This window comes from Equus caballus, chromosome 17 (genome assembly GCF_041296265.1).
Source record: "Equus caballus isolate H_3958 breed thoroughbred chromosome 17, TB-T2T, whole genome shotgun sequence".
NCBI lineage: Eukaryota > Metazoa > Chordata > Mammalia > Perissodactyla > Equidae > Equus > Equus caballus.
In genome coordinates, this window is record NC_091700.1 from 28,933,087 (window position 1) to 28,960,654 (window position 27,568).

The window sequence follows — 27,568 nt, forward strand, 5'->3', positions numbered from 1 at the left end:
AGGGAGGTAAACATTGTGACTTTAGGCAAGTTTACCCGCCTCTGATTTTACCTCAGAGTCGCTTACGGGGGATTGCGTCCCTGCAAAATGCATTTTGGTATTTTCTTTTGCAGATTCTTTTACCAAGTGTTGGAGTAATCTTCTAAATAAAAATGCCTATTGGATGCAAAGAGAGGCCATCTTTTTTTGACATTTTTAAGACACGATGCAACAAAGCAGGTATCGACATTTTATATGAATTGATCTATTACACTGAGAAAATGTTTTCAGAAAAATGTAAATATGTGTGCTTGCTGAAAAGAAGCCAGTACTTGACATTTTTGTTAGCAGTATGAAGTCTTGTCTATGGAGACATAAATCCAGTTAAGAAAATGATCATTTACAGTTAACCAAGTGATAAGTATAAAACCGTGGTGGAGAAAGAGAAGACTGGCTCCTTGATTAGCAGTAGGTAGAATTGTTTTCAAAGCATAGAACTTCTAGCGAACCAGAAGCGTTGGTAATGTTACTTTATAACACAAGTTGTCAAACTTTTGGACTCAGTAACTCCCTACGTTCTTAAAAATGAGAGTCTCAAAGGTTACCATATTAGAAATTAAAACTAAAAACTTTAAAAAATATTATTGCAATTAAAAATAGCAATAAACCCATTTCATATTAACATGAATAACATTTTTATGAAAAATAACTACATTTTAAAAAATAGAAGAATGGCATTTTATATTTTTGCTATTCTCTTTAATATCTGGCTTAATAGAAGATAACTTGATTCTCATAACTGTTTCTACGTTTAATCTCTTGGAGTTTGTTGTTTGGTAGAAGTATCTGAAGAAAAGCCAGCCTCACAAAGGAGTATTTTAATAATCTTCAGTTAACTGTGGGTATTTTTCTTTGATACTACGCCAAAATTACCACTAAAGACAAGCGGTAGTTTCTTAAAAGTTGTAATGTGGGATCTGAAACCATATAATGAACTTTTCATACTCCTGTTACATTAAATTCTTAGTCCTTCTTGCACTTTGAATAAGTCTTTCATCCGTGTTGTGGCGTCACGCATTGATTATTTGGAAAATATGGGTGTTCTGAATTACATAGATATTCCATGTATTAACGCGTTGCATTAAACAATATAAAAGATCACATTTGTTAATTCATTGATTTCATCAGGAAAATCTTTTAAGATTGGGAAGATGTCAAGCTCACAGATGCTGGTAAAGTTTAACAAAATTCTAATTCTCGTTTGAAAGCTCACATTTTATTGTTGGCAACAAATGTTTTCCCTGCAGTAACATGCTCACTTCATTTTCGAGAAAATGTCTACCAAACCACCCAACTCAAGATGACTTAGTTTGTCAATCACTCTTTCTAGTAAAAATGGCTTTCCATGAAAAAAGTGCTAATTCAGTTGACAACTCATCACGAGTGCTTTTATAGACAACTGTTGTACTTAAATATGCAGAAATGCTTTATGCAGATTTACCATTTTGTCACAGAATATTAAAAAGATGTGCTCAAAGGTTGGACTTTAATAAATTAGTTTTTACAGCTTCATTAAGGACATTTTCAGTTAAACTGCCTTTTTGCTTTTTTTTTTTTTTTTGCAAGTGTGGGGTGATGAAGAATACAATGACTACTAGTATAGTTTGTTGCCACTTCCTTGACTCATACAAAGGTGTCGGTTTTGCCCGCCAGTGGTACAAATGTAAACATTGTGAAAAAGGCACATGATACCTTAGTATTATGAAAATAATTTTGAGCTATGGACCTCCTGAAAGGGTCTTGGAGACCTTCCGCCAAAATGGTCCACAGACCACACCTTGAAAACCATTACTTTAAGGGTAGATAGATCATAGTAGAAATTTTGTCATTTCTCTTCAACAAAGAATCTTTTTTTTCCATTTTATTTGTGAACCTACATGTTCCTTGTACCTATAGATTTGTTAGATTGACTTATGTAGGCTTTATAATTATTTGAATTGTATCTGTGGAATACATTCTTACTATGAATGATTTTTGTTTCTGAATCGTGTATATAAGAGAAAGAAAACTTCAGAAGAGCTAATATGGCTAAGTGCTATCTCCTTGTAACTTTTGTGAACTGTTGTTATACCTATACCTTCATAAGAGAACAGATTAATGGTCTTGTTTAATTAATATGTTTTAACAAAAGTAATCCACAGTCAAAATCTCAAGCATCCTTTTCTTTGTTGTTATTATTTTTACTGGTTCATGAATTTTTCTGTGTCACTGATTAAACCAAGGTGGGATTTTTATTTAATTTTTTTTTTTTTTTTTTTTTTTTTTTTTTTTTACAGATTTAGGACCAATAAGTCTTAATTGGTTTGAAGAACTTTCTTCAGAAGCTCCACCCTATAATTCTGAACCTGCAGAAGAATCTGAATATAAAATCAACAGTTATGAACCAAACCTATTTAAAACACCACAAAGGAAACCTTATCATCACTTGGCTTCAACTCCAATAATATTCAAAGAGCAAAGTCTAACTCTGCCACTGTATCAGTCTCCTTTAAAAGAATCAGATAAATACAGATTAGATTTAGGTAAGTAATATGATGTGACAGATTAAAGAAAAACATGAGCTAGGAATTGAGACAAACCTGTGTTGAAAAATCTCAGCTCTGTTGTTAACTGTGTCGTGTTGGTCAGATCAGCCTCCTCTGGGCATCCTTTCCCCATCTGAAAAATGGAGATGATAAAAATAATACCTGATAAGTTTGGATTAAAGAAAATAATGTAGGTACTTAATAAATGCTCCTTTTCCTCCCTCCTTTGATTAATACATCCTGCCTACTGCGATTTGCTAAATTATGTCTTTCCTATACAAAAAACCTGGACTTGTTTTGATGTTAATTAAGCTAACCTATAATTCTGCAGACTGCGACAGAGGATAGAGATTATTTTTATCAATTTGCTATAAATATCTTTTGATTTTGTATCAGTTTCCCTGGCCCATGTGCCAGATATTTCCAGTCAATCATGCAATAAGATTATGCATTCATTCGTTCAAATATTTATTACCTACTTGATTTAAGTAACATACTCGTCCTTTTTTTAGAGTGTTACTCTCAAGTAAGGGGAATTAACAGTATACAGGTAAAGCATAGCCTAAGATTAAATGTGGTACATGCCAAAAGAAAAGTGCAAAAAGTACAGTGAGAGTTGCACGAAGAAGGAGAGCATAAATAGTATTGGGAGGAATTAGGGAATGACTCGTTTGAATTAAACCTTGAAGGATGGCTGAAATTCAGAAATTTGCACATGGAGTAGAGCGACAGTGTTCTAGACAGAGGGGAAAACATGAGGAAGAATATGTAGTTTGTTAAGAGAATAACGGGTAATTCAGATTGTTTGGAGTATTACATGTCTGAGAGGGACCAGTAAACAACCTAGGGCTAAAGAGAGCAGGTTAGAGGGAGGCATTGAATGCCAGGCTAAAGGAATTTAATTTATTTGATAGATTGTTGAGCAGAGAAATCACATGCGGATTTGGTCATTCTACTTCCTGCTTCAAAGCTTGGATTACCTCCCCTTACCCTCATGATAAAATCCAGACTCCTTAATATGGTTTATAAGGTCCTTTAGAATTGGTCTTTCATTAACTCTTGCCTCATCTTGGCATAATCCCCCTCCTGACCGCCTTCGATTTACTGTTCTTTCATACTGAATTTCTTTTTGGAACCACCATGCTCTGTGGTTCCTTACGCATTGTTGCTTTTGCCCAGAACTTACTTCTTCCTACTTTTTTGTCCAAGTAGTTTGGACTTATCTTTCAGATCTTGACTTATCTATCTGCTTCTAGGAAGTAGTCCCTGTTGCACTCATTTAGCTTTGAGTGAAGGAGACTTAAAAACGCAACTATAGTGTGATAAGTGCTATGAAAGAGGAAATTCTTGGTATTGGAAAATTCACATACAAGGGGAATACAGGTAATGGGCAAAGATTTTCTTGTATGTTAGTGGATACCAAGTGGCAGACATAGCGAGTATTCAGGAAATATTTGTAGAATAAATGAATATTTATTTTGCTTTAGAAAACCTAATAATCTAGCAGCAATCTTTGGAGATGTGTTTTTCAAATGTGGCCCCTGGACCATCAGAATCTCCTGAACTGCTGATTGAAAGGGAAGATTCTAGGCCCTAATCTGAATCTATTAAATTAGAATCTCTGGAAATGGAGCCCGTCAATGTACATTTTAAACTCTGGGTAATTCTTATGCAAAGGGAAGACTGGAGGCAGGGAGACAAGTTGGGAGACCTGTGATCATGCAGGTGATAGAGGGCAAGTGCCTGATTAGAGTCATGATAATGAAAGTGGATATAGAAGGTAGAAACTATAGGAGCCTGCAATAGCCTATATATGGAGAATTCAAAAGAAAGGATCAAATCACAGGTTTAGTGCATGACTAACTTAGAATATAGTGATGACATTTGTAGAAATTGTAAGCACTGGAGAAAAAGCAGGTTTGAGAGGGAAAAGGTTTGAAAGGATGAAAAAAATTGAGTTGAGTTTTGGACTGCAATTTGAGAGAGTAATGAGATATTAAGGTGGAGATGTCCTGAAGGCTTTGGGAATACAAGACTGAAACTAGAAAGAGAATATAGGCAGGAGAGAAGGCTATAGGAATCGACTATCTGAAAAGTGATAAGGTCACCATACATGGTGAACAAATTGATTATGATGAGGCCTAGGATAGAGCCTGAGGAAGTATTTAGCAGGTGAAATATAGCAGAGAACACATAAAAAGGAATCATCCATTCAATAAATATTCCATGCTTACTTGGTGCTTGGCAAAACTTGCTAGGCATTAAGGGTATGAACATGAGTGTGATGGCCTTTGACCTCTAGGAACATAGTCTTGTTTGGGAGAAAATATATAAGTAAATATACTGGTGGTGGTATATGTTATAACAGGAGCATGTACAAAGTGCCATGTTGTGGGCATAGTAAGGGAAGCAGCCATCTGTCTTAAAGTGGTCAGGAAAAGCTCCGTAAACCAGTTTATGCTGAGTCTACTGAATCTTGAAAGACATACCTTGTCAGTGGTTTATCCTCTAATTGTAACCTGCTGGAATTGGTCTATCTATGACCAGGGAAGGATAGGAATGAATGAATAAGGCCAGTCTGGAGTCATTGTAGAGGAGTTAACTTTTTTAAGGTTATAGTACATAAACAATTCTGTTGACTGTAGTCTCCTGAGAACTTTTGCTTTTAAATCTAAAACTTTAAATTTATTGAAATCTGAGTGTAGCCTTAAGCTGTTTTTTAACCTACTTTGTTCAGTTCTAACATCTAGTATTTTTTAAAAAATTCTTTTTTTTAAAAAAAGAATTACTGCTGGGGCTAGCCCCATGGCCGAATGGTTGAGTTCGCGCGCTCCGTTGCAGGCGGCCCAGTGTTTCGTTGGTTCGAATCCTGGGCGTGGACATGGCACTGCTCATCAAACCACACTGAGGTGCATCCCACATGCCACAATTAGAAGGACCCACAATGAAGAATATACAACTATGTACCCGGGGGCTTTGGGGAGAAGAAGGAAAAAAAAAAAAATCTTTAAATAAATAAAGATTTATTGCTAAAGTTCCATGAGGAAATGTGCTATTTCTGCTTCTCAAGAGTTCTTCCTTTTGCATAAAATTACATGAGTTTATCTTATCATTATTCAGCTTATTTATGAGATTCTCAGGTTATTTGGGAAGTGTTTGTTAGGATATGAACTTGTTTCTGCCCAGTTCATTTTTTTTTCTTTTTCTTTTTTATAGTTAGGTTTCTTTTCATTGCTGAGCCAATATTGATACTTTATTATTAACTAAAGTCTTTTGTTTAGGTTTCATTCTTTGCACAAGTCTATGGATTTTGACAAATGTAAATTGTTATGTATCTCTTGTTACAGTATCATACAGAATAGTTTCACTGCCCTAAAAATAGCCTGTGCTCCACCTCTGCACCCCTCCTTCCCTCTGAATCCCTTGTAGCCACTGATCTTTTACTATCTATACTGTTGTCTTCTCCAGAATGTCATATAGTTGGACTCATGCAGTTTGTAGCCTTTTCAGACGCTCTTTCACTTAGCAATATGAGGTTCCTCCATGTCTTTTCATGACTTGATAACTCATTTCTTATCACTGAATAATGCTCTATTGTATGGATGTACCAGTGTATCCATTCACCTGTTGAAGGACATCTTCCTTGCTTCCAAGTTTTGGCAATTATGAGTAAAGCTGCTATAAACATTTTATGCAGGTTTTTGCGTGGACCTAAATTTTCAACTCTTTGCGTAAATATAGAGCACGTTTGCTGGATTGTATGGTAGGAGTATGTTTAGTTTTGTAAGAAACTGCAGACTGTCTTCCAAAGTGGCTGTACCATTTTGCATTTCCACCAGCAATGAATGAGAGTTTCTCTTGCTCTACGTCCTCACCTGCCTTTGTTATTGTCTATGTTTTGGATTTTAGCCATTCTAGTAGATGAGTAGTGGTATCCTATTGTTTGGTTTATTTTTTAAGTCCTTTTTTTTTCCCCCTGATTAGGATCTTTGTTAAAGTAAACAGGGAAAAGGTGAAATTTCAAAACATAGGCTTTAGCTACTTTTTAGTATCTTTAACGAAAAGTCTCCTTAGAGAAGGAGGTTGGATATTTTGTTGAAGTGAGGTTTTTAAGTTATACATATGGCTTATTAGTGATTATGTCTGTTCCCTGTTACTTGAGAATATAACACAATGTTTTGTCTATGCTGTTACAAATAGTTTTCAATCTGGTGTTTGCTTTATTTTGTTAACATTGATACAGCTTATTTTCCCCAAAGCTTCTCTAAGTTAGAGATTATAGGATCAGTTAAAGCAACTATTTTTAAAAGCAATTTTTTAAAGTAATAATAAGTTCTTTGAATGCCAAATTTGTGATGCAGAAAATCGGAATGTTGAAAAACTGTAAAATGGATTTGACAGAGCCACATGTAGCTTTAGAAACCCTGTCTGAGCATTATTATCTTAGAAATTAGATGTGTTCAACAGGAACAGAAGTATTATGTGTTGCTATTTACAACCCATTTTTCTAATCGTTGCTAATTCGTTCAGCCAGTATTTATGGAGTGACTATACTGTGCCAGGCAATGACTGTAGGTGCGGTGACACACAAAACAAGGTCTCTGCTTCCAGAAGGTCACAGTCTAATAAGGGGAACAGGATCAGAATCTGATCAACTCTACAGGGAACATACAGGAGGGGCCGTCACTTAATCTCACCTTAGAAACCACCAAAGTTTTCTGAAGGAGGTAGTTTCAAAATGGAAGCCTGAATGAGGATGTTCCAGATCAAGAAAAATAAAAAGAGAGAAAGAAACAGTTTGTACAAAGGCCTAGAATTAAAGAGAGCATTCTTGTAGCATATGCACATGGCTGGGTGTGGCTAAAAAGAATGTGAAAGAATGTCATCATAGACATTAAGAAGTCAGGTTGTGAAAGACCTTGTTACTAGGGAGTTTTGTTAAGGAGTTTGAACTTGATCTTGAGAACAACTCCTTGAAAGGTTTTCAGTGGAGGATAATGGTATAGTCAGATTTGGTACCTTGGTAGCTTTTCAGTAAATATGTTTTCCTTTGGTCTTACTCTTCGTGATGTCATAGTACTGTGTGTAATTTAATAATAGGACATATCACATTCTGCTTTGTATTCCACTTGTGTACATTTCAAAAAATTTCCCCTACTATATTATGAACTTCTTGAGGTTAAAGTTCTATATTGAATTGTATTACCCAAAGTGTGTTATTCATATGATATGCTTAATATGGTTTTTGAATGGGGGCAGACATCATTTGAGACGTCCCTTTTTGGTAGGAATCAGCAAACTGAGAAACCAGTTCAGACTGAACCCCCCCCCCATACATTCTTTTTCCCCACTATAGATGAGACTTTGTTTTTGAATACTTCCAGAGAATGGAAATTCATAGTCCAGACCATATACATCCTCACTGAATTATTATACTGTTTCAGGAAAGGAAGGTACCAGTAGTAAATCTAAAAGTTGTTGCACAATGAAGGCTAAAATGGATCAAGCAAATGATGTTACCAGCCCACCTCTAAATTCTTGTCTTAGTGAAAGGTATGATGAAGTTAGTGTATTAAAATATTTAAATGAAACATTTTCCTACATATCATGTTTGTTTTATAGAAATACATCTGATTTTCGTGCTCATATTTTGGCTGAGAGCCTTGTAGAGCATCTTCTATTTTTAAATAATCTTTCAGGTTGAGTCCTTTAATACAATAATTTTTACATTTTGTTTACGCTATAATGTTGAATTCACTGTTTTTTTGTATATTCTATGAAATTTTTAAATAACAAAACTGTTAATGATGAAAAGCAATGCCCTTGAAATGTCCGTTTAAAATAGTGGACTTTGAATATTATGGATTCACTTTACAAAATTTTTAAATTCAAACTATATAATTCTTAACATGAAATTTATTTTATATCTTATTACTATATTTAGATATATTTATTTGTATATTACTTTAAATGAGCGTTTTAGACAATTTAGTGATTAATTTTTCATGAGATATTTACTTTTAAAAAGTAATGTAAGTATTACAAAGTAGTATAATTCTAATAACTGATATGACTGAGAATTCTTTTTCTCAATACGATTGTTTTTTGGGTATTTTTTGCCATTTGTTATCCTTTGAATAATCTGAGGGATTTGTTTTGTTTTGTTTTAGTCCTGTTGTTCTACGATGTACACATGTAACACCACAAAGAGAAAAGTTGGGTATGACTAAAAATGAGACTTTTTATTTTTAAAATACTCTAAATTTTAATAAGCATAAAATTTAGTAATTTTTCCCTTGTTTTACCCCCAGTGGTATGTGGAAGTTTATTTCATACACCGAAGCTTATGAAGGTAAGTATTCTGCCTAGTTTGTTTTTATTGTGTAGTAATTGAGAATTTGACAACAGTGTCATACCCTTGCCTTGTGGTTTATAGATATGTACCTACGGTCTCATATAGGCATTTAGTAAATGATAAATGAAAAAATAAGTGAATGAAAAAATATTCTTAATCATCAGTGCATTTTTATGAAATAGATGAACTGTTTTCTTTATTTCCAGGGTCAGACACCAAAACGTATTTCTGAAAGTCTAGGAGCTGAGGTGGATCCTGATATGTCTTGGTCAAGTTCTTTAGCCACACCACCAACTCTTAGTTCTACTGTGCTCATAGGTAATACTACCAAATGTGTATTATATAAGAAGGTAGATGATATTGATAAATTGTTGTCTCCAATGCTTCTGTTAAAAAGAAAATATGAAAAGATAATTAGTAATTAGATTAGATAATACTATCTTTGATATGTGTGTTAGTAGTTCAGAATAATTTTGTGTTTAGTGTAGATTGGGATAAATCGTAAGTACATTAAATGGTATTCTGTAGGAGTCAAATTAATTTATATGCAAACCAAGATTGTTTGTGTATATTCTAACAAAAATACATTTCATTTTGATTCCTCTTTAGCTGAGAATTTAACTTTCTTCTTTTGCTGCTCAGATGAAATAATATAGGTAAAAGCATGTTGAAAAGTAAGAAGTGTTTAACATAGAATTTGCCTTTGTATTATTATCTAAATGAGTGCTAAAGTGTACAAATTTTAGCTTTTAAGTCATGACTTCACAGCTTCATCAGATTTTCCAAGTCTTTGTGTACAGTATTACTTGAAAGTCAGTATTACCAAACCATAGTTTCTTATTACCTTGTGAATTGTACTAAGGTAGTGAGTATAGCTTATTCACTATGTTGATTGATTTTTCACTCAACATTTGGGTCAATTCATTATGTTTCAAAGGTGTCATTTATTTCAGATGTGTCATTTAATCTAACAGTGTGTGTGTCTTTGATGTCTGACCAAAAAATACCTAAGTTTTTGCATTAACTTTAGTGTATGATGTATAAGCAGTGTAGGTAGATTGAATTTTTTTTTTTTTACAGCCAGAGATGAGGAAGCATCTGCAACAGTATTTCCTAATGATACTACTTCTGTAAGTAAATATGACAAATTGATATCCTGTTGCAATTGCTTATAATTTTAGAATGCCTTGAAAAGTTTTTTATCTTGCATTTTTAATTCCCTAATTCATGACTTAGCCTTTGAGAAAATCCCTAAACCTGTTTCCAAATGTGATTTTCTTTGACTTCCTATGAAATCTGCTGTCTCTCTTTAAGAATAAGTTGAATATATCTTTGCATAGTGAGAGTTTTTCTACTAGTAATGTTAAAATGTAACTTTTGCAGATTTTGAAAAGCTATTTTTCTAACCATGATGGAAGTCTGAATAAAAATGATAGAGTTAATCCTTCTGGGCCAGACAAGGAAAACAAAAATCAAAGAGAAGCTAAAAGTCATGGTAAGTCCTTCTGTTTAATTGAACTGCTGTTTTTAACTGACATCATTTAAGTATTGCTCTGCTTTCCCTAAAGAGAAAACACGTTGTTTTTCCTTTATTGATTACTGAAGGTATTGAGGGTAGAAACTAACTTGATTGAGGCAAAAAAATGTTTAAACATCATGCTAAGACAATACTATTCAAGATGCTATTGTGACACAAAAACAAAACAAAACCTATTATTCAAAACTTACTGAGATGAAGAATAAGACTTAGAATTAACAAAATATGAAGGCCTTATTTTCTAATTAGAAAGTAAGGATGTTTACAGATATACCAAAAGTTATCAAGTGTTTGGAATAGTGCATTTTTCTTAGTATATGTGTATGTCTATATAAATGTGTAGGATTGGATATCTGTGTGTGCATGTATAAAATCAAATTTTACTCTCAGTTGTAGGGCCACAAAATTAATTTGGAACATCTGGTTTGATAAATCTTAGAATATTAAATTGTGTATGTACAGTAAGATTGGGTGGGTTTTAATTGTGTAGAGCTGGTAAAGAAAGATTATTAGGAATTGGAGTATGAATAAAAGGCTTTGGGTACATTGGAGTCATTCTTTACCAGAACAGGGGAAGGGTGGCATCCCCCAACCCAAACCCCCCCAAAAAGTAGCTAGCACTCAGAATTACCCTTTAAATACTAAATTATGTATTATTTAGTATATACTATTTCTCTGAAAAGGGTTGTGAGAATATTATAAATTATGTGGTTATATTATAAAATGTTACTAATACGTTTCTGTTTTAAATTTTAACAGAATTGAGAGAAGTGTTAAGGAATTCATTTGGTAAAGTAAATAGCTGCAAAGACCATTTTGGAGAGTCAACGCCAAATGTCCTACAAGATAAAGTGCATGAAACAGTTGCAGATATTTCTGAAGAAGATAGTTTTTCATTATGTGTTTCTAAATATAAAACGAGAAATCTACAAAAAAGAAAAATTGGCAAGAGTAGGAAAAATATTTTCAATGAAACAGAAACTGATGAATTTGAAGAAGTTGAAAAACAAATGAAAGAAAATAAACATTCATTTGTATTTGAAATGGAACCAAATGACAGTGATCCATTAGATGCAAGTGTAACAAATCAGAAGCCCTTTGGGAATGTAAGTCACAAAATCTCCAAGGAGGTTGTACCATCTTCAGCCTCTGGGTGGTCTCAGCTAACCCTCTCAGGTCTAAATGGAACCCAGATGGAGAAAATACCCCTACTGCATATTTCTTCTTGTGACCAAAATAATTCAGAAAAAGACATCATAGGCACAGAGAAAGAATGTACCAACCTTATTACTTTGGAAAATTCTGTGCCACGTATTTCATGTGTACCAAAAACAGAGAAGAAATTGAATGAGGAAACAGTGATAAATAAGAGAGATGAAGGGCAGTGTCTTGAATCTCATGAAGACTCCATTCTTGTGGTAAAGCAAGCAATATCTGAAACTTCTCTAATAGCTTCTTCACTTCAGGATATCAAAAAGTCTATATTCAGGGTAAGAGAAATACCTGAAGAGACGTTCAGTGCAGTTTTCTCAAATAATATGACTGATCCAAACTTTAAAGAAAAACCTGAAGCCTCTGAAAGTGGATTGGAAATAAATACTCTTTATTCACAGAAAGAGGATTCTTTATGTACAAGTTCAGTTGATCATGGAAGCTGGCCAGCAACCATCAAACATACTTCTATAGCTTTGAAGAATGCAGGTTTAATATCAACTTTGAAAAAAAAACCAAAAAAGTTTATTTACGCTATAAGTGATGAAATATCTTATCAAGGACTAAAAATACAGAAAGACCAAGAATCAGGGCCAACTAACTGTTCAACCCAATTGGAAGCAAACACTTTTGAAACACCGGTTACATTTATAAATTCTGATTCAGGTACCTTGTGTGTGTGTGTGAGTGAATGGTGCATGTAGTTTTATGGATAGGGGTAAGTTCTCTTATTTGAGTATGTGAATCTTTCTTAATCTTTTTTAAAAACATACTGCCTGCTTTGGTACTGTAGTTTTTTTGGTTTTTTTAAACCTCTATATCTTGTACAGATCCTCCTCAACTTACGGTGGAGTTAATGTCCCAATAAACCCATCATAAGTTGAAAATACGTTGTTGAAAATGCATTTGATATGCCTAACCTAACATCATAGCTTAGCCTAGCCTACCTTAAACTTCCTCAGAATACTTACATTAGCCTACAGTTGGGCAAAATCATCTAATACAAAGTCTATTTTATAATAAAGTGTTGAATATTTCATGTAATTAATTGAATACTGTCTTGAAAGTGAAAAAATATGATTATGTCAGTACAGAATGGTTGTTTACCTTCATGATCGTGTTGCTGACTGGGAGCTGCAGCTCACTGGTGCCTCCCCAGCATCATGAGAAAGTATCATACTGCAAATCATTAGCCTGGGAAGAGATCAAAATTTGAAGCATGGTTTCTACTGAATGCATATAGCTTTCCCACTATCATAAAGTTGAAAAATCGATAAGTTGAACCATCATAAGTTGGAGACTGTTTGTATTCAATATCAGGCAGTGTCTACATACATTATTGTTTAGGCCTTTGATTACCAATGTTCAAACTCATTGGATCAGTTTGCGTAATACATGTATGATCATCACTCTTGAAACAGCGTGTTTAATTCCTGCTTAATTTTTAGTGTCTATTACAGTCATCTGCTGCTTAATGATGGGGATACATTCTAAGAAATTTGTCGTTAGGCAAGTGTGTCATTGTGCAAACATCATAGAGTGTAGCTACACAAACCTAGGTGGTATAGACTAGTACACCCCTAGAGTATATGGTACTAATCTTCTGGAACCACTGTCATATATGCAGTCCATTATTGACCCAAATGTCATTATGTGTTGCATGACTGGACATGGAAACTGGGTAATTCTGTAAATATGTTGTGGTATTTTATTACATATTTTCTCTAAAGCATGTAAAAAAATAGGAAAAAAAGCTAATTGCTAGCTAAGTTTATTATAAGCCAGTCCTAAAATAAAGTAGTGATTTTGTTGTTACATAGTTTTCTTAAATATCTAGAGATTGCTTAGAGTTGTTACAATATATCTGGGAGTCCAGAGTGTGCACAGTGAAATTCATTTTTTATTTGAGTAGTGATTCATTTATAAGTAGCTAAACAGTATGTTAAAAAGGTGATTTTAGGGGCCTACCTAGTGGCATAGTGGTTAGGTTTGCATGCTCTGCTTCGGTAACCTGGGGTTCAGATCCTATGCGCGGACCTACACACCACTCATCAAGCCATGCTAAGGCGTCATCCCACATACAAAATAGAGGAAGACTGGCACAGTTGTTAGCTCAGGGCCAATCTTCCTCAGTAAATAAGTAAATAAGATGGTTTTATCTCCCTATGGAAAGATTTTAGTGGGTGGTAATATCTCAGTGAATAATAGATTTAATGGAACTGGAGTACAGAGGAACTCTTTGAGATTTGGGTCAATTTCCAGAGAAAAATGTTTGATGCTGAATATATCAGATATATACCAGTGGAACAAATATGTAGCAGTAGTTGCTTATTAAATAGAGATTGATAATTTTGACTTATTAGGAAATTCAGAGGGTTGATAAAATTAACTGAACAGAGTAGTTTAATTCATTTGCCTTTATAATTGAGATTAGGTCATCTTTTAGGCCTTTCATATGTAGAACCTGCTTTTAAAAGTTGATATTTTTGTTTTTCTTCTATATGAAAGACTGAATTAACTGAAAGAAATGGTTGGTTTTCTAGTTCTTTCCCTTTGCCTTACTTTTCTATCTCCTCTTACACCAATATTAACGATGAATTTTTTCCAATAAAATTACTCTGAATTTTACTTATGGTAGCTAACTGCTTTCTTTATCTACATACTAATTTTGATTAAGTTGATACATGTTACAAAAAAAAATCATAGGTCCTATTTATCTTTAGTTGGAAAATGCCATAACTTTAAAATAGAGAATATTTACAATTCTTTCTATTTTAAACCTGACATTCATTACTTTTCATGAATTTCTTGTTTCAGATACTACCTTTTTAACTTAGTGGGAAATATTTAGTGAATGTGATTGATAGTAGTTTAATTTTATTTTGTCACTTTGTGTCTTTACACTTAGGTTTATTGCATTCTTCTGTCAAAAAAAACTGTTTACAGAATGATTCTGAAGAACCAACTTTATCTTTAACCAGCTCTTCTGGGACAGTTCTGAGAAGGTGTTCCAATAATGAAAGCAGTTCTTCCAATAATAAAATAATATCTCAGGATCTTGATTGTAAAGAAGCAAAAATTAATAAAGAAAAACTGCAGTCATTTATAACCACAGAAACTGACTGTCTGTCATGCTTGCAAGAAAAACATTGTGAAGATGATTCAAAAGGCCAAAGAGTTTCAGATACAAAAGAAAAGGTCTTGCCTGCAGTATGTCACCCTGGAATGCCACATTCAGAAGTGGAATGTAGTGATACTTGCTTTCAATTCCAGGAAAGCTTTTTGTATGACCATGATAATACCAGCATTTTAACTCCTAGCTCCAAGGATCCTCCATCAAACCTAGTTGTGATTTCTGGAATAAAAGAATCCTATAAAATGTCAGAGAAACTAAAATTTAAGAACTGTGAAACTGATTTTGAATTCACCAAAAGTATTCCAATGGAAAAGAATCAAGAAATAGGTGTTTTAAATGAAAATTCTGAAAAAGCTGAGCTGTTGTCACCTGAAAAATACATAACAGTAGCATCATCTTCTATGAAGGCACAAGTCAGCCAAAATACAAATCTCACAATAATAAAAAAAAAACAAGAAACTACTTTAATTTCAAAAATAACTGTCAATCCAAATTCTGAAGAACTTTTCCCTGACAATGAGAATAATTTTGTGTTTCAAATAGCTAATGAAAGGAATATTCCTGCTTTAGAAAATACTAAGGAACTTCATGAAGCAGACCTCAGTTGTGTAGAAGAACCTATTATCAAGAACTCTACCATGGTAGTGTGTACAAACATAGATGACAAACAAGCAGCTGAAGTATCAATCACAAAAGATTTGGATTCATTAGATACAGTCTGTGATCTTACAGAGACAAACAGAAATAGTGTAAAGCAGCAACTAAAAATGACTGTAGGTCAAGATTCAAAATCAGACATCTCCTTGGATATAGATATGAAATCAAACAGAAATGATGATTACATGGACAAATGGACAGGACTCTCAGATCCAATTTCAAATCACAGTTTTGGACATGGCTTCAGAACAGCTTCTAACAAAGAGATAAAACTCTCTGAACACAACATTAAGAAAAGTAAAATGCTCTTTAAAGATATTGAAGAACATTATCCTACTAGCCTAGCTTGTGTTGAGATTGTAAATACCTTATCATTAGAAAATCAAGAGAAACTAAGCAAACCTCATGTGCTTGGTTCACAGTCAATTAACATTGTACCTAGGTATAAGCATAGTAGTGCATTTGTTTCTGATAGTGAAAATAGTCACACTACTCCTCCAATTTTATCATTAAAGCAAGATTTTAATTCAAACCATAATTTAACACCTAGCCAAAAGGCAGAAATTACAGAACTTTCTACTATATTGGAAGAATCAGGAAGTCAGTTTGAATTTACACAGTTCAGAAAACCACGCCACATAATACAGAATAATCCATTTGAAATGCCTGAAAACCAGGTGACTGTCTTGAATACCACTTCTGAGGAATGGAAAGATGTTGATCATCCCACAGTTAATACCCCATCTGTCAGTCAGGTAGACAGCAGCAAGAAATATGAAAGTATAGTTAGAGGTAAGCAAAAGTTTGCTTGCTTGTTGAAAACCAACTGTAACAAAAATGCTTCTGGTTATTTAGCAGATAAAAATGACTTGGAGTTTAGAGGTTTTTATTCTGCTCGTGGCACAAAGTTGAATGTTTCTAGTGAAGCACTGCAAAAAGCCATGAAACTGTTCAGTGACGTTGAGACTATTAGTGAGGAACCTTCTGCAGAAGTTGACCCAAGAAGTGTCTCTTTAAGTAAATGTAATGATTCTGTTGTTTCGATGTTTAAGATAGAAAATTATAATGATAAAGACTTAAATGAGAAAAATAATAAATGCCAACCAATACTAAAAAATAGTATTGAAGTGACTACTGGCATTTTTGTTGAAAATACTGAAGATTACAAGAGAAATGCAGAAAATGAAGATAACAAATGTACTGAGACCAGTAGAAATATTTGTAACTTAGGAGAATTTGATGGTGATGAATCAAGTAAAAATGATACAGTTTATATTCATGAGGATGAAAGTGGCTTGCCATGTATTGATCAGCACAACATATATCTAAAATTACCTGGCCAGTTTATGAAGGAGGAAAGAACTCAAATTAAAGAAGGTTTGTCAGATTTAACTTGTTTGGAAGTTGTGAAAGCTGAAGAAACATTTCATGTTAATACATCAAATAAAGAACAGTTAACTGCAAATAAGATGGGGCAAAATATAAAAGATTTTGACATTTTTGATTTATCCTTTCAGACTGCAAGTGGAAAAAATATCAGAGTCTCCAAAGAATCATTAAACAAAGTTGTAAATTTCTTTGATCAAAAATATACAGAAAAAGAATTGTATAACTTTTCAGATTCCTTGAATTCTGAACTACTTTCTGGCATAAATATCAACAAAATTGATGTTTCGAGTTGTGAGGAAACAGATATGGTTAAAGACAAAATATTGAAAGAAAGAAACCCAGTTGATACTGAAAATCAATTATTGACTCTCCAGCAAGGATCAGAATGTGAAATAGAAAAGATCAAAGAACTTGCCATGTTGGGTTTTCATACAGCTAGTGGGAAAAAAGTAAAAATTGCGAAGGAATCTTTGGACAAAGTGAGAAATCTTTTTGATGAACAAAACCAAAATAGTAATAGTGAAATCACTAATTTTAGCCATCGAGGGGCAAAGCCACTAAAGGACAGAGAGGAATGTAAAGGACTTGAATTAGGATGTGAGACGGTTGAAATAACTGCCCCAAAGTATGAAGAGATGCAGAATTCTCTGGAAGAGGAAAAACTTGTTTCTAGTGAGATTGCCTTGTCACCCAGGCTCTTAAGTGATGATTTATACAAACAAACTGAAAATCTCAAAACATCAAATAATATCTCTCTGAAAGTTAAAGTACATGAAAATCTAGGTAAAGAAACAGCAAAAAGTCCTACAACTTGTTATACAAATCAATCTACTTGTTTAGACGTTGAAAATTCAGCTTTAACATTTTACACAGGATGTGGTAGAAAAATTTCTGTTAGTCAGACTTCACTATTTGAAGCAAAAAAATGGCTTAGAGAAGGAGAATTGGATGATGAATCAGAAAAAATAAGTGCTGCTGAGGAAGGATATCTTCAGGATTATGTAGGTAATCCTTCATGTAGAAATCATTCAAACAGTATCATAACTGGAAACTATAAAAATCATCTTTCTGAAAAAGAAGATTCAACTTATTTAAGTAATAGTAGCATGTCTAACAGCTGTTTGTACCATTCTGATTTTTGTCACTCTAATGAGGTATATAATAAATCAGAATCTCTCTCAAAAAGTAAAACTGATAATTCTGGTATTGAGCCAGTAGTGAAGAATGTCAAAGACAGAAAAAACACTAGTTTTTCTGAAGTAATATCCACTATAAGAGAAGCAAACTCATATCCACAAACTGTAAATGAAGATATTTGTGTTCAGAAACTTGTGCCTAACTCTTCACCATGCAAAAATAAAAATACAGCCATTAAAGTGACCACATCTGATTCAAATAATTTTGAGACAGGGGTACCTGCATTCAGTACAGCAAGTGGTAAAATAGTCTTTGCATCACATGAAACAAAAGTGAGAGGGAGATTTACAGACAACGGCAGTAAGATAATTAAGCAAAACACTGAGAGTAAATCAGGCACTTGCCAAACAAAAATTGTGGCAAGTTCTCATAAGGCATTGGATGATTCAGAGGTTGTTATTTTTTCTAACTCTCCAGATACTGAAGAACATAGCATGTGTTCAAATAAAGTTTTTGCTGAGATTCAAAGCGAACAAATTTTACAACATAACCAAAATATATCTGGATTGGAAAAAGTTTCTGAAATATCACCTTGTCAGATTAATTTGAAAACTTCTAATATATGTAAATTTGATATGGGGAAGCTTCCCAAGTCCATCGCTTCTGTGAATGCATGTGGGATTTTTAGCACAGCAAGTGGAAAATCTGTGCAAGTATCAGATGCTGCATTACAAAAGGCAAGACAGGTATTTTCTAAGATAGAAGATGGTGACAATCAGCTCTTTTCCAAAGTATCACTTAAAAATAATAAAGAACATTCAGACAAGTTCACAAGAGAAGAAAATACTATGATACATAGCCCCCAAAATTTGCTGTCATCTGCTTTCTCTGGATTTAGTACAGCAAGTGGTAAACAGGTTCCTGTTTCTGAAAGTGCCTTATGCAAAGTAAAGGGAATGTTAGAGGAATTTGATATAATCAGAACTGAATGTAGTCATCAGCATTCACCTACATGTGAACAAGACAAATTAAAAATACTTCCTCTCTCATGTATTGATAAGAGAACCCCAGAACACTCTGTAAACTCCAAAACAGAAAAAGCCTACAGTAAAGACTTTAAATTATCAAGTAAATATATCATTGAAAGTGGTTCTTCAGAAAATAGTTGCTCTGTTAAAGTTTCTCCATATCTGCCTCAGTTTAAGCAAGACAAACAACAATTGGGATTAGGAGCCAAAGTATCACTTGTTGAGAACATTCATCTTTTGGGAAAAGAACAAGCTTTACCTAAAAATGTAAAAATGGAAATTGGGGAAACTAATCTTCCTGTGAAAACAAATACAGAAGTTTGTTCCACTTATTCCAAAGATCCAGAAAACTGTTTTGAAACAGAAGCAGTAGAGATTGCGAAAGCTTTTATGGAAGATGGTGAGCTGACAGATTCTGAACTGCTAAGTAATACCAAACACTCTCTTTTTACCTGCCAAAACAATGAGGAAATGATTTCATTAAATTCGAGAACTGGAAAAAGAAGAGGAGATGCTCTTGTCTCAGTTGGTACGTATCTATTTTTAACTTTTGGTTTGCCAATCATTTTTTAAATTGTTAAGTCCTTAATAATCCTGGTATATATTTATATACCAATAGTAAGTAATTGCTAGTTTATAGCAATTAAGATATTATAAACTAAGTATGTTTTTTCAGACTTTTATGTGTAGTTTGGAGGAATATGATTTCACTCTTGATATCTCTGAGTCTGTATACCAAGAAGTCATGTTTTGGGATTCTCTTAATGTATTTTTAGAGATTACTAATACAGTTATTATTGAGACATTGCTCTTAAAAGTTTGAGTTACTCTAGAAAAGTTGAAAGTGTTGTCTTCATATTATGAGTTCTGCATAATACAACTTATTAATTGGTTTCATATATGAATAAATATATACACATATTTATACACATACATATGCACACATACACATACAGCAGAGGTTCACACTCTGGCTGTTATATACTTAAAAAGTTGGTTTCCAGTTATAGGTGTTGGCTTGCTTCCCTTTTTTTTCATCTAGAAAGTGTTCTAAAATCACTTATCCTTAGCAAATAGTATTCTGGTCTTAATGCTATTTGGACCATATTCTAACTTCTCTTTTAAATATATATCTACAGCTTAGTTCAACTATTAGGTTAAATGAATGTGTGATTTTATTTTTCTATTTGTATCTCTTACTGGGAATAATCCTAAATAATCTGTTGACTAGTTACAATTAAAGTAAATGCCAAAACTAACTCTCCAGCTTTTAAGTGGATGATCCTAAATAACTAGCTCCTTTTTAACCATAGACTCACAGAATAGTTGATTTATCACAAGTCTTCTTTTCCAGTCCTTTCATATTATAGAGAAAGACACGGAAGCCAATCAGTTCCTTCTTCTACCTGGTGCCTTTTGCCCTTAAGTTATCCAAGTGGCTATAGATTTGCTTAATCAAGTGTTATCCAGGTCACATTCTATAGTAAGATTGTGTTATGGACAAAGCAGTAAGTTTGTGATACGTGCCTTAAACTATTTCTGTTCTCTAGTGCAAAATTCTGAAGTGTAGCTGCTTAAAGATATTCATAATTCTTTTATGGAAAATAATGGCTTTATTTTTAGGAACACATTTTGTTCATGTGTATAGTGAAGTGCACTGGCCTTCTCCCTAGGAAAAAAACCAGCTCAGACTTCTAATAAATGTTCTCAACAGCATCACTATTGAATTTTTCTCACTTCTATTATATATAATTATTATCACTTAATCAGCTTCTGGTTGCTTAAATAGTATAGGTCCTTGTTAAACGATTAAATCTCTTTATTATCTATCACTTTATAAAGGCTTGCATGGACATTTTTACTTATTAATTTCTACAAATTCACTCCCTTTAATAAAGCATCAAAAAGCAAAGTACTCGTTATCAAATATTATCTCAATATGACATGGAAATGCATAACTTGAATTATGGTTTAATTTTACTCTCAGCCTTTGTAGAATCTTTAAATAAGAAGTATTATTTTTACCAATTTTTTAATGTAATTTTGGTAATTTAAAAAATCTTTTCTCCTACTCACTCTAATTCAAGGACCTATATAATAAATTTCTTCTTGAGCTTAATGCAGAAAAAAATTTATTTGAAGAAATTTTTCCTTGTTGCTAGTAAACCTAGAGTTACATTCAGTGCCAGTTTATTAAAAAGTGGCTTATGTGTGGCATCTGGTAGCATCTGTTTATCCCTAGACTCTATAAAGTATTGTTATTTTAAATGGTCAAAAAATAATAGAAATTAAATTGGTATTGAAAAATGAATTTTGTCTTTCAAAGTAGGTCACTATTTAAATTATAATTATTATTTTTTTTTTGCTTAACATATTGCAAGAGTCAGTACTTTAGTTTTTAAAAATGGGCTGTAGGCTTTTGAAAAATAAAATAATTAATATTTGCTTTAAAAACACGTATGGAAATTTCTTTTTAGGAGAACCCCCAATCAAAAGAAACTTGTTAAATGAATTTGACAGGATAATGGAAAATCAAGAAAAATCCTTAACGGCTTCAAAAAGCACTCCAGATGGTAAAATTTGCTTCATATCCATATCTTTTTCCCCTCTCTAGGTACTATACATAGTATTCTTAAAGTTATTTTTCTCATTTCTTTTGGGTGTATAGATAATTGGACAAGACTTTACAGTGTGATTTGTTAAATTTATATCTTGCCTTGTTTGTTATATGAGTTTTTTCTTCATAATACCTAGTATGATGCAGAGGTTCTCCATAATTGGCAAGTGTGAAATGATTGTAAAATACTGACTTTTTTTAATAAAAGAGCTATGAGAATTTAGTAAGAACTTACAATAATTTAAAGCTTGAGTTTTAGAATCCAGTCAAGCTTTTGACCCTCACCATTCCGCCAAAATCGCTCTTTTTGAAGTCACATGGTGATCTCCATGTTGGCAAATCCAGCAGGTATTTCTGTGTCCTCATCTGACTCCATCTTTCAGCCACATTTGACATAGTTAATCACTCTTCCGAGACCACCGCATTCTCTTGGTTCTCCTCTTACGTGGCCACTCCTTCTCAGTTGTCTTTGCTGGTTCTTCCTTAGTCTCTCCTTACTCCAAACATAGGAGTGTCCACGGCTCTATCCTTAGACCTCTCCTCTGCCTAAACTTCGGGGGCTACCAAAAGTTCATCTGCAATCTTAGCCTATCCTTGAACTCCAGACTTACGTATTCATTTGCCAACTTGATACTTTTCTACTCATATTGCTAATATGCGTCTCAAAGTTAATATGGCCAGTGCTGAACTCCTGATTCCATCCCTGCCCCAAACCTGCCCTTTCTGATATCATTCCTTTCCCACTGCCATTTGGCCAGTTAATCACATCAAAACCTTGATGTCGTTTTTTACTCTTTTGTTTCCTCATACTCCACTCCCAACCCATGAACATGTCCTGTAGGTTCTGCCTATAAAATATAACAAGAACCTGATAGTTCTTCTCACCCTTACCTCTACCATCTTCATCCAAGCCACTGTCATAGCTTCTAACTGATCTCCCATTTTTGCCTTTGCCCCTCCTCCAGGCTATTCTCAACACAGCAACCAGAATCATCCTTTTAACACAAAGATCAGATCATGTCACTTGACTGCTTAAAACTCTCCCTGGGTTCCTATCTCGTTTAGACTGAAATCCGAAGTTCTTACCATGGAATGCTTGAAAATAGATAAAGCATATGTAACTATTGCTCACTATATATTTGATTCCTGGATTTGGAAAGGAAGGTTTCAGATAGTGATGGATAAATGTATTAAACTGAAGAGGTTTAGTTCTGAAACACATGAGAGAAATCCCACAAGAAGCAGGAACACTTTGGAGTTTTCTAACTCATGTCTCATTTAATGGTAGAGATTTGAAAGTTATCTTAAAAACAGAATGATTTGAGTGTCCAGAAAACTGCATTTATTTCTGTTCTTTCTCCTGACTTAATAGTTCTCAAACCTTAGTATGCACAGGAATTCTGAACAGAGTTGAAAGCTAAAACCATGATTAGAGAAATATAAATAATTCCTAGGATAATTTTTACTATACTGAGTTGTTACTTGAAAAATTGTGTTTAGAACCTGTGTAATATGTGACTTCTCTCCAGGTATTGAAAGAACAGTGTTAAATTGTATGCATATAGGCAAATTTGTCCTTCTAAAACAGTTGGTTTTGACATCGTTCTAGGGAGGAGTAAATGGAAGAACATGTATGTAATTCTAGCAATGTCGCTATTTCATAAAATACTATGATAACTCCCTTTTTGGAATTATCTTGAGCCAGTAGATACTCAGTATTTATTTAGTTGTCACATCTTATTTTTATTTTTTAAAGTGATTTTTTTTACCATTATCATCCTCCACCATTTGCCAATGAATGATTCTTTTCCTTCTAATTTTATAGTATGAACATTTCACACAGAAAAATTGAGAATGTAATGAATAGCCATATAGCTGCCACCTATGTTCACTAGTTATTAATTTACTATATTTGTTTTATCTAATTACGTATAATATGTGGATATATATAGTAATATGTCTGTGGGTATTTATATATCTTTTTTGCCAAAACATTTCACTGTTAGTTTCAAATATAATGACATTTCATAATAGTATAACCACAGAGCCATTATCACCGAAGAAAATTGCCTAATATCTGATAGAATCTAATCTACAGTAGTCTTCTTACATTTTTTATTTTTATTTTTTATGCCATTAGCACTTTAAGCTGTTAAGCACAACCTGGTTGTTTTGTAGACTGTCCCACCTTCTGGAATTTGTTTGTTTCCTTGAGATATCATTTAACTTGTTGCTCGATTCCCTATTTGGATCAAAGACTTAATTAGGATTAGGTTGTGCATTTTTGGCAAGAATGCCTCATAGAGGAGTTGTCTATGTGTATTTCATCATATTGGGGGCACATTATGTCAAATGATTTGATCACTTGGTTACGATGCTAACTACTAGATCACTTCATTGAAAAGATTTATTTTTCCATTTGCAATTAGCAGGTATTCTGTGGGAGGATTCTTTGGTACTGCAAGAATATCCGGTTTACCAATCTTTCACTCAATTTTAACATCCATTGATAATATTTACCTAAGTCGATTATTTAATTGGAGGTTGAAAAATAGTGATTTTCAAATTCATTTATTCTTTATTCATTTATTAGCTGGGATTCTTCAGGAAGAAAGAGCTTTCCTTTAACAACTGGGGATGAACTATAGTTCTTCCTGAAAAGCTAGGGTAAATGCTTAATTCTTTGCCTTTCATTACCAATTTTTCAGAGTAAGGAATAGTTGTGTAATAATCACTGCGAATGATAGCAAGTGAATTTTTTTCTTTCTCTGTTGAATAAAATTCATTTCTTAGATTTTTAGTTATAATATGTATAAAGTTTAAAAGTAAAATATGTTATAAATAATGTTTATTTACAAAAAGAAAACATCCTTTTTGATTGATTTCAAATCATCCCAAATTTGAAAGTGGAAGTCTCTTAATAATGTTTCCCAAAGGTTTTTTGTGTTTTTTAACATACTTTGATTGACCTTTGAGCGCTTTCTTGCTTTTTTTTTTAATCACAAAAGATTTTCTTAAGATGTCCTTGTAATTCCCTGCACCAATCCTAGAATTACCATTTCTCCAAAGATCCTTTCAGCAGTTAATAGTTTTTAAAAAGCAAGATTTGGGTGCTAGCTAGCTCATTGCTTCTGGTGTTATTATTTTTTTAATACTGAAATTCTTGATTCCTAATAACCTTAACATATTTACTTATTTGTTTTATCCTACAGTGTTGGTTCTCAAACTTTTTGGTCCAAAGACCTCTTTATACTCTTTAAGAATTGTTGAGGATCCCAAAGAGCATTTATTTGTGTAGATTACAACTCTTTGTATTTACCATATTTGAAATTAAAACTGAGAAATATTGTTAACATTGTGCATTGGTCATTTTGGAAATACTCACTGAGTTATGCAGTTCTTCCAAACGTTGACCTGTTATTATACCATATTAAACAATCACTTTTGTTAATTTTACTACTGATTTAATCTGAAAAGTTTAAGTATTGGGAAGTTTCAGATAAAACCTTTCCAAAATTCTAATTTTTGTTTAAAAGCTTGAATTTTACCAATGGCAACAAATACTATCACTTGTTTTCCTTGTAGTGGCAAGCTATTTCATTCATTTTTGAGAAAATGTCTGCCAGATACGCAAGTCTGAATAACTCTAGTTTGTTGGTTATTCTTTCAAGTAAAAATGGAATTTTGTGGAAAAAATACTAGTGCAGTTCATATAAGTGCATTTCCTTGAGACAGTCATCGCACTGAAGTATACAGCAAGATACACCAGCAGTGCAAATGTCAACCTGGTGAAAAAGATATATATAACTTATTATTATGATGATGATAGTTTTAACAACTTGAATCCCCTAAAAGGGTCATGGCTACCCCGCTCAGGGCTCCGTGGATCACCCTTTAAGAAGTACTGTTTTATAGTATATACATAGTAGTTTCAAATTTACAATACCAGTTACTACTAACAATAAAAGCACTAATGGAAGTTTGTGTTCTTTGCAGTTTTCTTCTTAAAGAATATATGTAATTAAGGATATATAGTCCACGTATTGTGTTCAAATGTCACTCAAAATAATTCTTTTGTATGTGGTTACGATTTGATAATTAGGTTAGATTCATTTGTTTTCAATTTCAGGATTTGCTTTTTCTTTTTTAATTTTATATTTGAATAAATAAAACATTTACATAGTTCATTTGTCAAAATTATAGAAAGGTTTACCTGGAGAAGTCTTGTTTACATCCCTGTCTGCTCCATACTGTTCACCACCTTCCCCACCTCTTGCTCATTATATAGGTAACCATCTTTAATGGGTTTTAGTTTATCCTTTTAGAGGTTTTTTTTGGTAAAAATCAGTAAATATGAGTATGAATATTCTCATTACCCTCCTTTCTTACTCAAAAGGTTTCAGTATCTACACTATTTTGTACCTTCTCTGTTGTTATTGTTTACTTTAGAATTTATCTAGAGATCACTCCTTAATGAGTACGTAAGATCTTCCTCATTCCTTTGTATGGTGCATAATACTTGGTCATGTGACTATGTCAATGAATTCTAGTTTATTCAACCAATACCCTACTAATGGACTAGTTGAAGGTTTAAGAAGTACAATTTACATACTGAGAATGAATAATATCTAAAGTTTAGCTTTTAACCTTCATAAGACTAAATTTTAAATTTGATATTTGCAGTGACAATTAACTAACACCTTAGAGTTATGATTAACATCAGTTGACTAAATTTATGCTGATTTAATGTGTTTGTACTGTGAGTTATTTGGTATGTAGTCGTTATCAATTTGTGAATCAAACATTTCTTTTGATAGTTGTTTACTGAGCATCCATTATATGCATTGAAAATTTTAAAGTCTGTAATTGTCTCAAATTTTTCTATGTAAATATTTACAATATTATGTAATAGACATAGGAAATAAAATCGCACATTAGATTTTCATTAAAATATAATGTAAAATACATTTTCATTAATGTATAATGTAAAATAATATTTTTCTAGGCACAATAAAAGATAGAAGATTGTTTATGCATCACATTTCTTTAGAGCCAGTTACCTGTGGGCCCTTTTGGTAAGACATGTTTAAATTTTTTAAAATTATACTAATATAGGAAAAGCATGAGTTTTTTAAGTAAATATTTCTAAAAGTAATGACACATATGCGATAAAGAAGTTAACACTTCCCTTTTTGAAAGCTTGCATCAGGATTAAATAATTCTTTACTTTGGTATACTTTATGGTGCTGTTCATGTTATTATTTCATCTTTTAGTTTTATAACAACTTTGTAAAGTAGAAAAACGTTTTATTTCAGTTTTATGAATGAGGTACTGAGGTTGAGGAGGATTAAGGAAATTACTCAAAATCAGTTAACAAAAAGATGGCATATATTGCAAATATTCATTTATCTCTTCTCCCTCTTAAAACCCTGCTAAAATTTACTAACGGGAATTTTTTTTTTTAATGTATAAATCCACAAGGACAGTGATCAGAAGAAATAAAATTTTGGAAGCCAAAAAGCGTGAATGACTTAGAAAGCTAAAACCTGACATTAGAGCAACAGAGAAGGTATTCAGTTTCCCCTAAAGAACCTGAGAAAGACTCAAACTGGCAGCAACATGTACTTCTGAAGGTGAGGTAGAAAGTAGGAAAATTAGTTGACATTCTGTTTAAGAAACATCTATCCCCTCCCCTACTGCAGGCAGGCAGTTATCCCTCTTCCCATGAAGACCAGAAGGGTGTTCTCTGGTGAAGATGAATTGGAGGGATTCTGAATTGGGAGTAGGGACACCAGGCACAATTGAGGGGAGGGTACTGAAAACAGAGATTAAGTAAAAATCTTTATATAGAGTAGGGAGACTCCCTAGCCTCCTTCCCACACTTGGCTCCCAAATGCTGGCAGCTAGGCCTCTAGGCAGAAGACTGGAAGATTTT

The 27,568-nt window shown here is 33.1% G+C and overlaps 1 protein-coding gene across 2 annotated transcripts in view; it reads left to right on the top strand.

Moving 5' to 3' along the window:
• The window catches only part of BRCA2 (BRCA2 DNA repair associated), a 66,035-nt gene that overhangs the window by 830 nt on the left and 37,637 nt on the right, over positions 1-27,568 (top strand). For both annotated transcript variants that reach the window (XM_070239474.1, XM_023621925.2), the window contains 12 exons: positions 114-219; positions 2,316-2,561; positions 8,009-8,117; positions 8,735-8,784; positions 8,876-8,916; positions 9,126-9,237; positions 10,000-10,049; positions 10,303-10,414; positions 11,216-12,334; positions 14,577-19,544; positions 21,493-21,588; positions 26,638-26,707. In XM_070239474.1, the coding sequence (XP_070095575.1) occupies positions 153-219; positions 2,316-2,561; positions 8,009-8,117; positions 8,735-8,784; positions 8,876-8,916; positions 9,126-9,237; positions 10,000-10,049; positions 10,303-10,414; positions 11,216-12,334; positions 14,577-19,544; positions 21,493-21,588; positions 26,638-26,707 (7,040 nt within the window). In that variant the 5' untranslated portion in view covers positions 114-152. The remainder of the gene's footprint in view (positions 1-113; positions 220-2,315; positions 2,562-8,008; positions 8,118-8,734; positions 8,785-8,875; positions 8,917-9,125; positions 9,238-9,999; positions 10,050-10,302; positions 10,415-11,215; positions 12,335-14,576; positions 19,545-21,492; positions 21,589-26,637; positions 26,708-27,568) is intronic.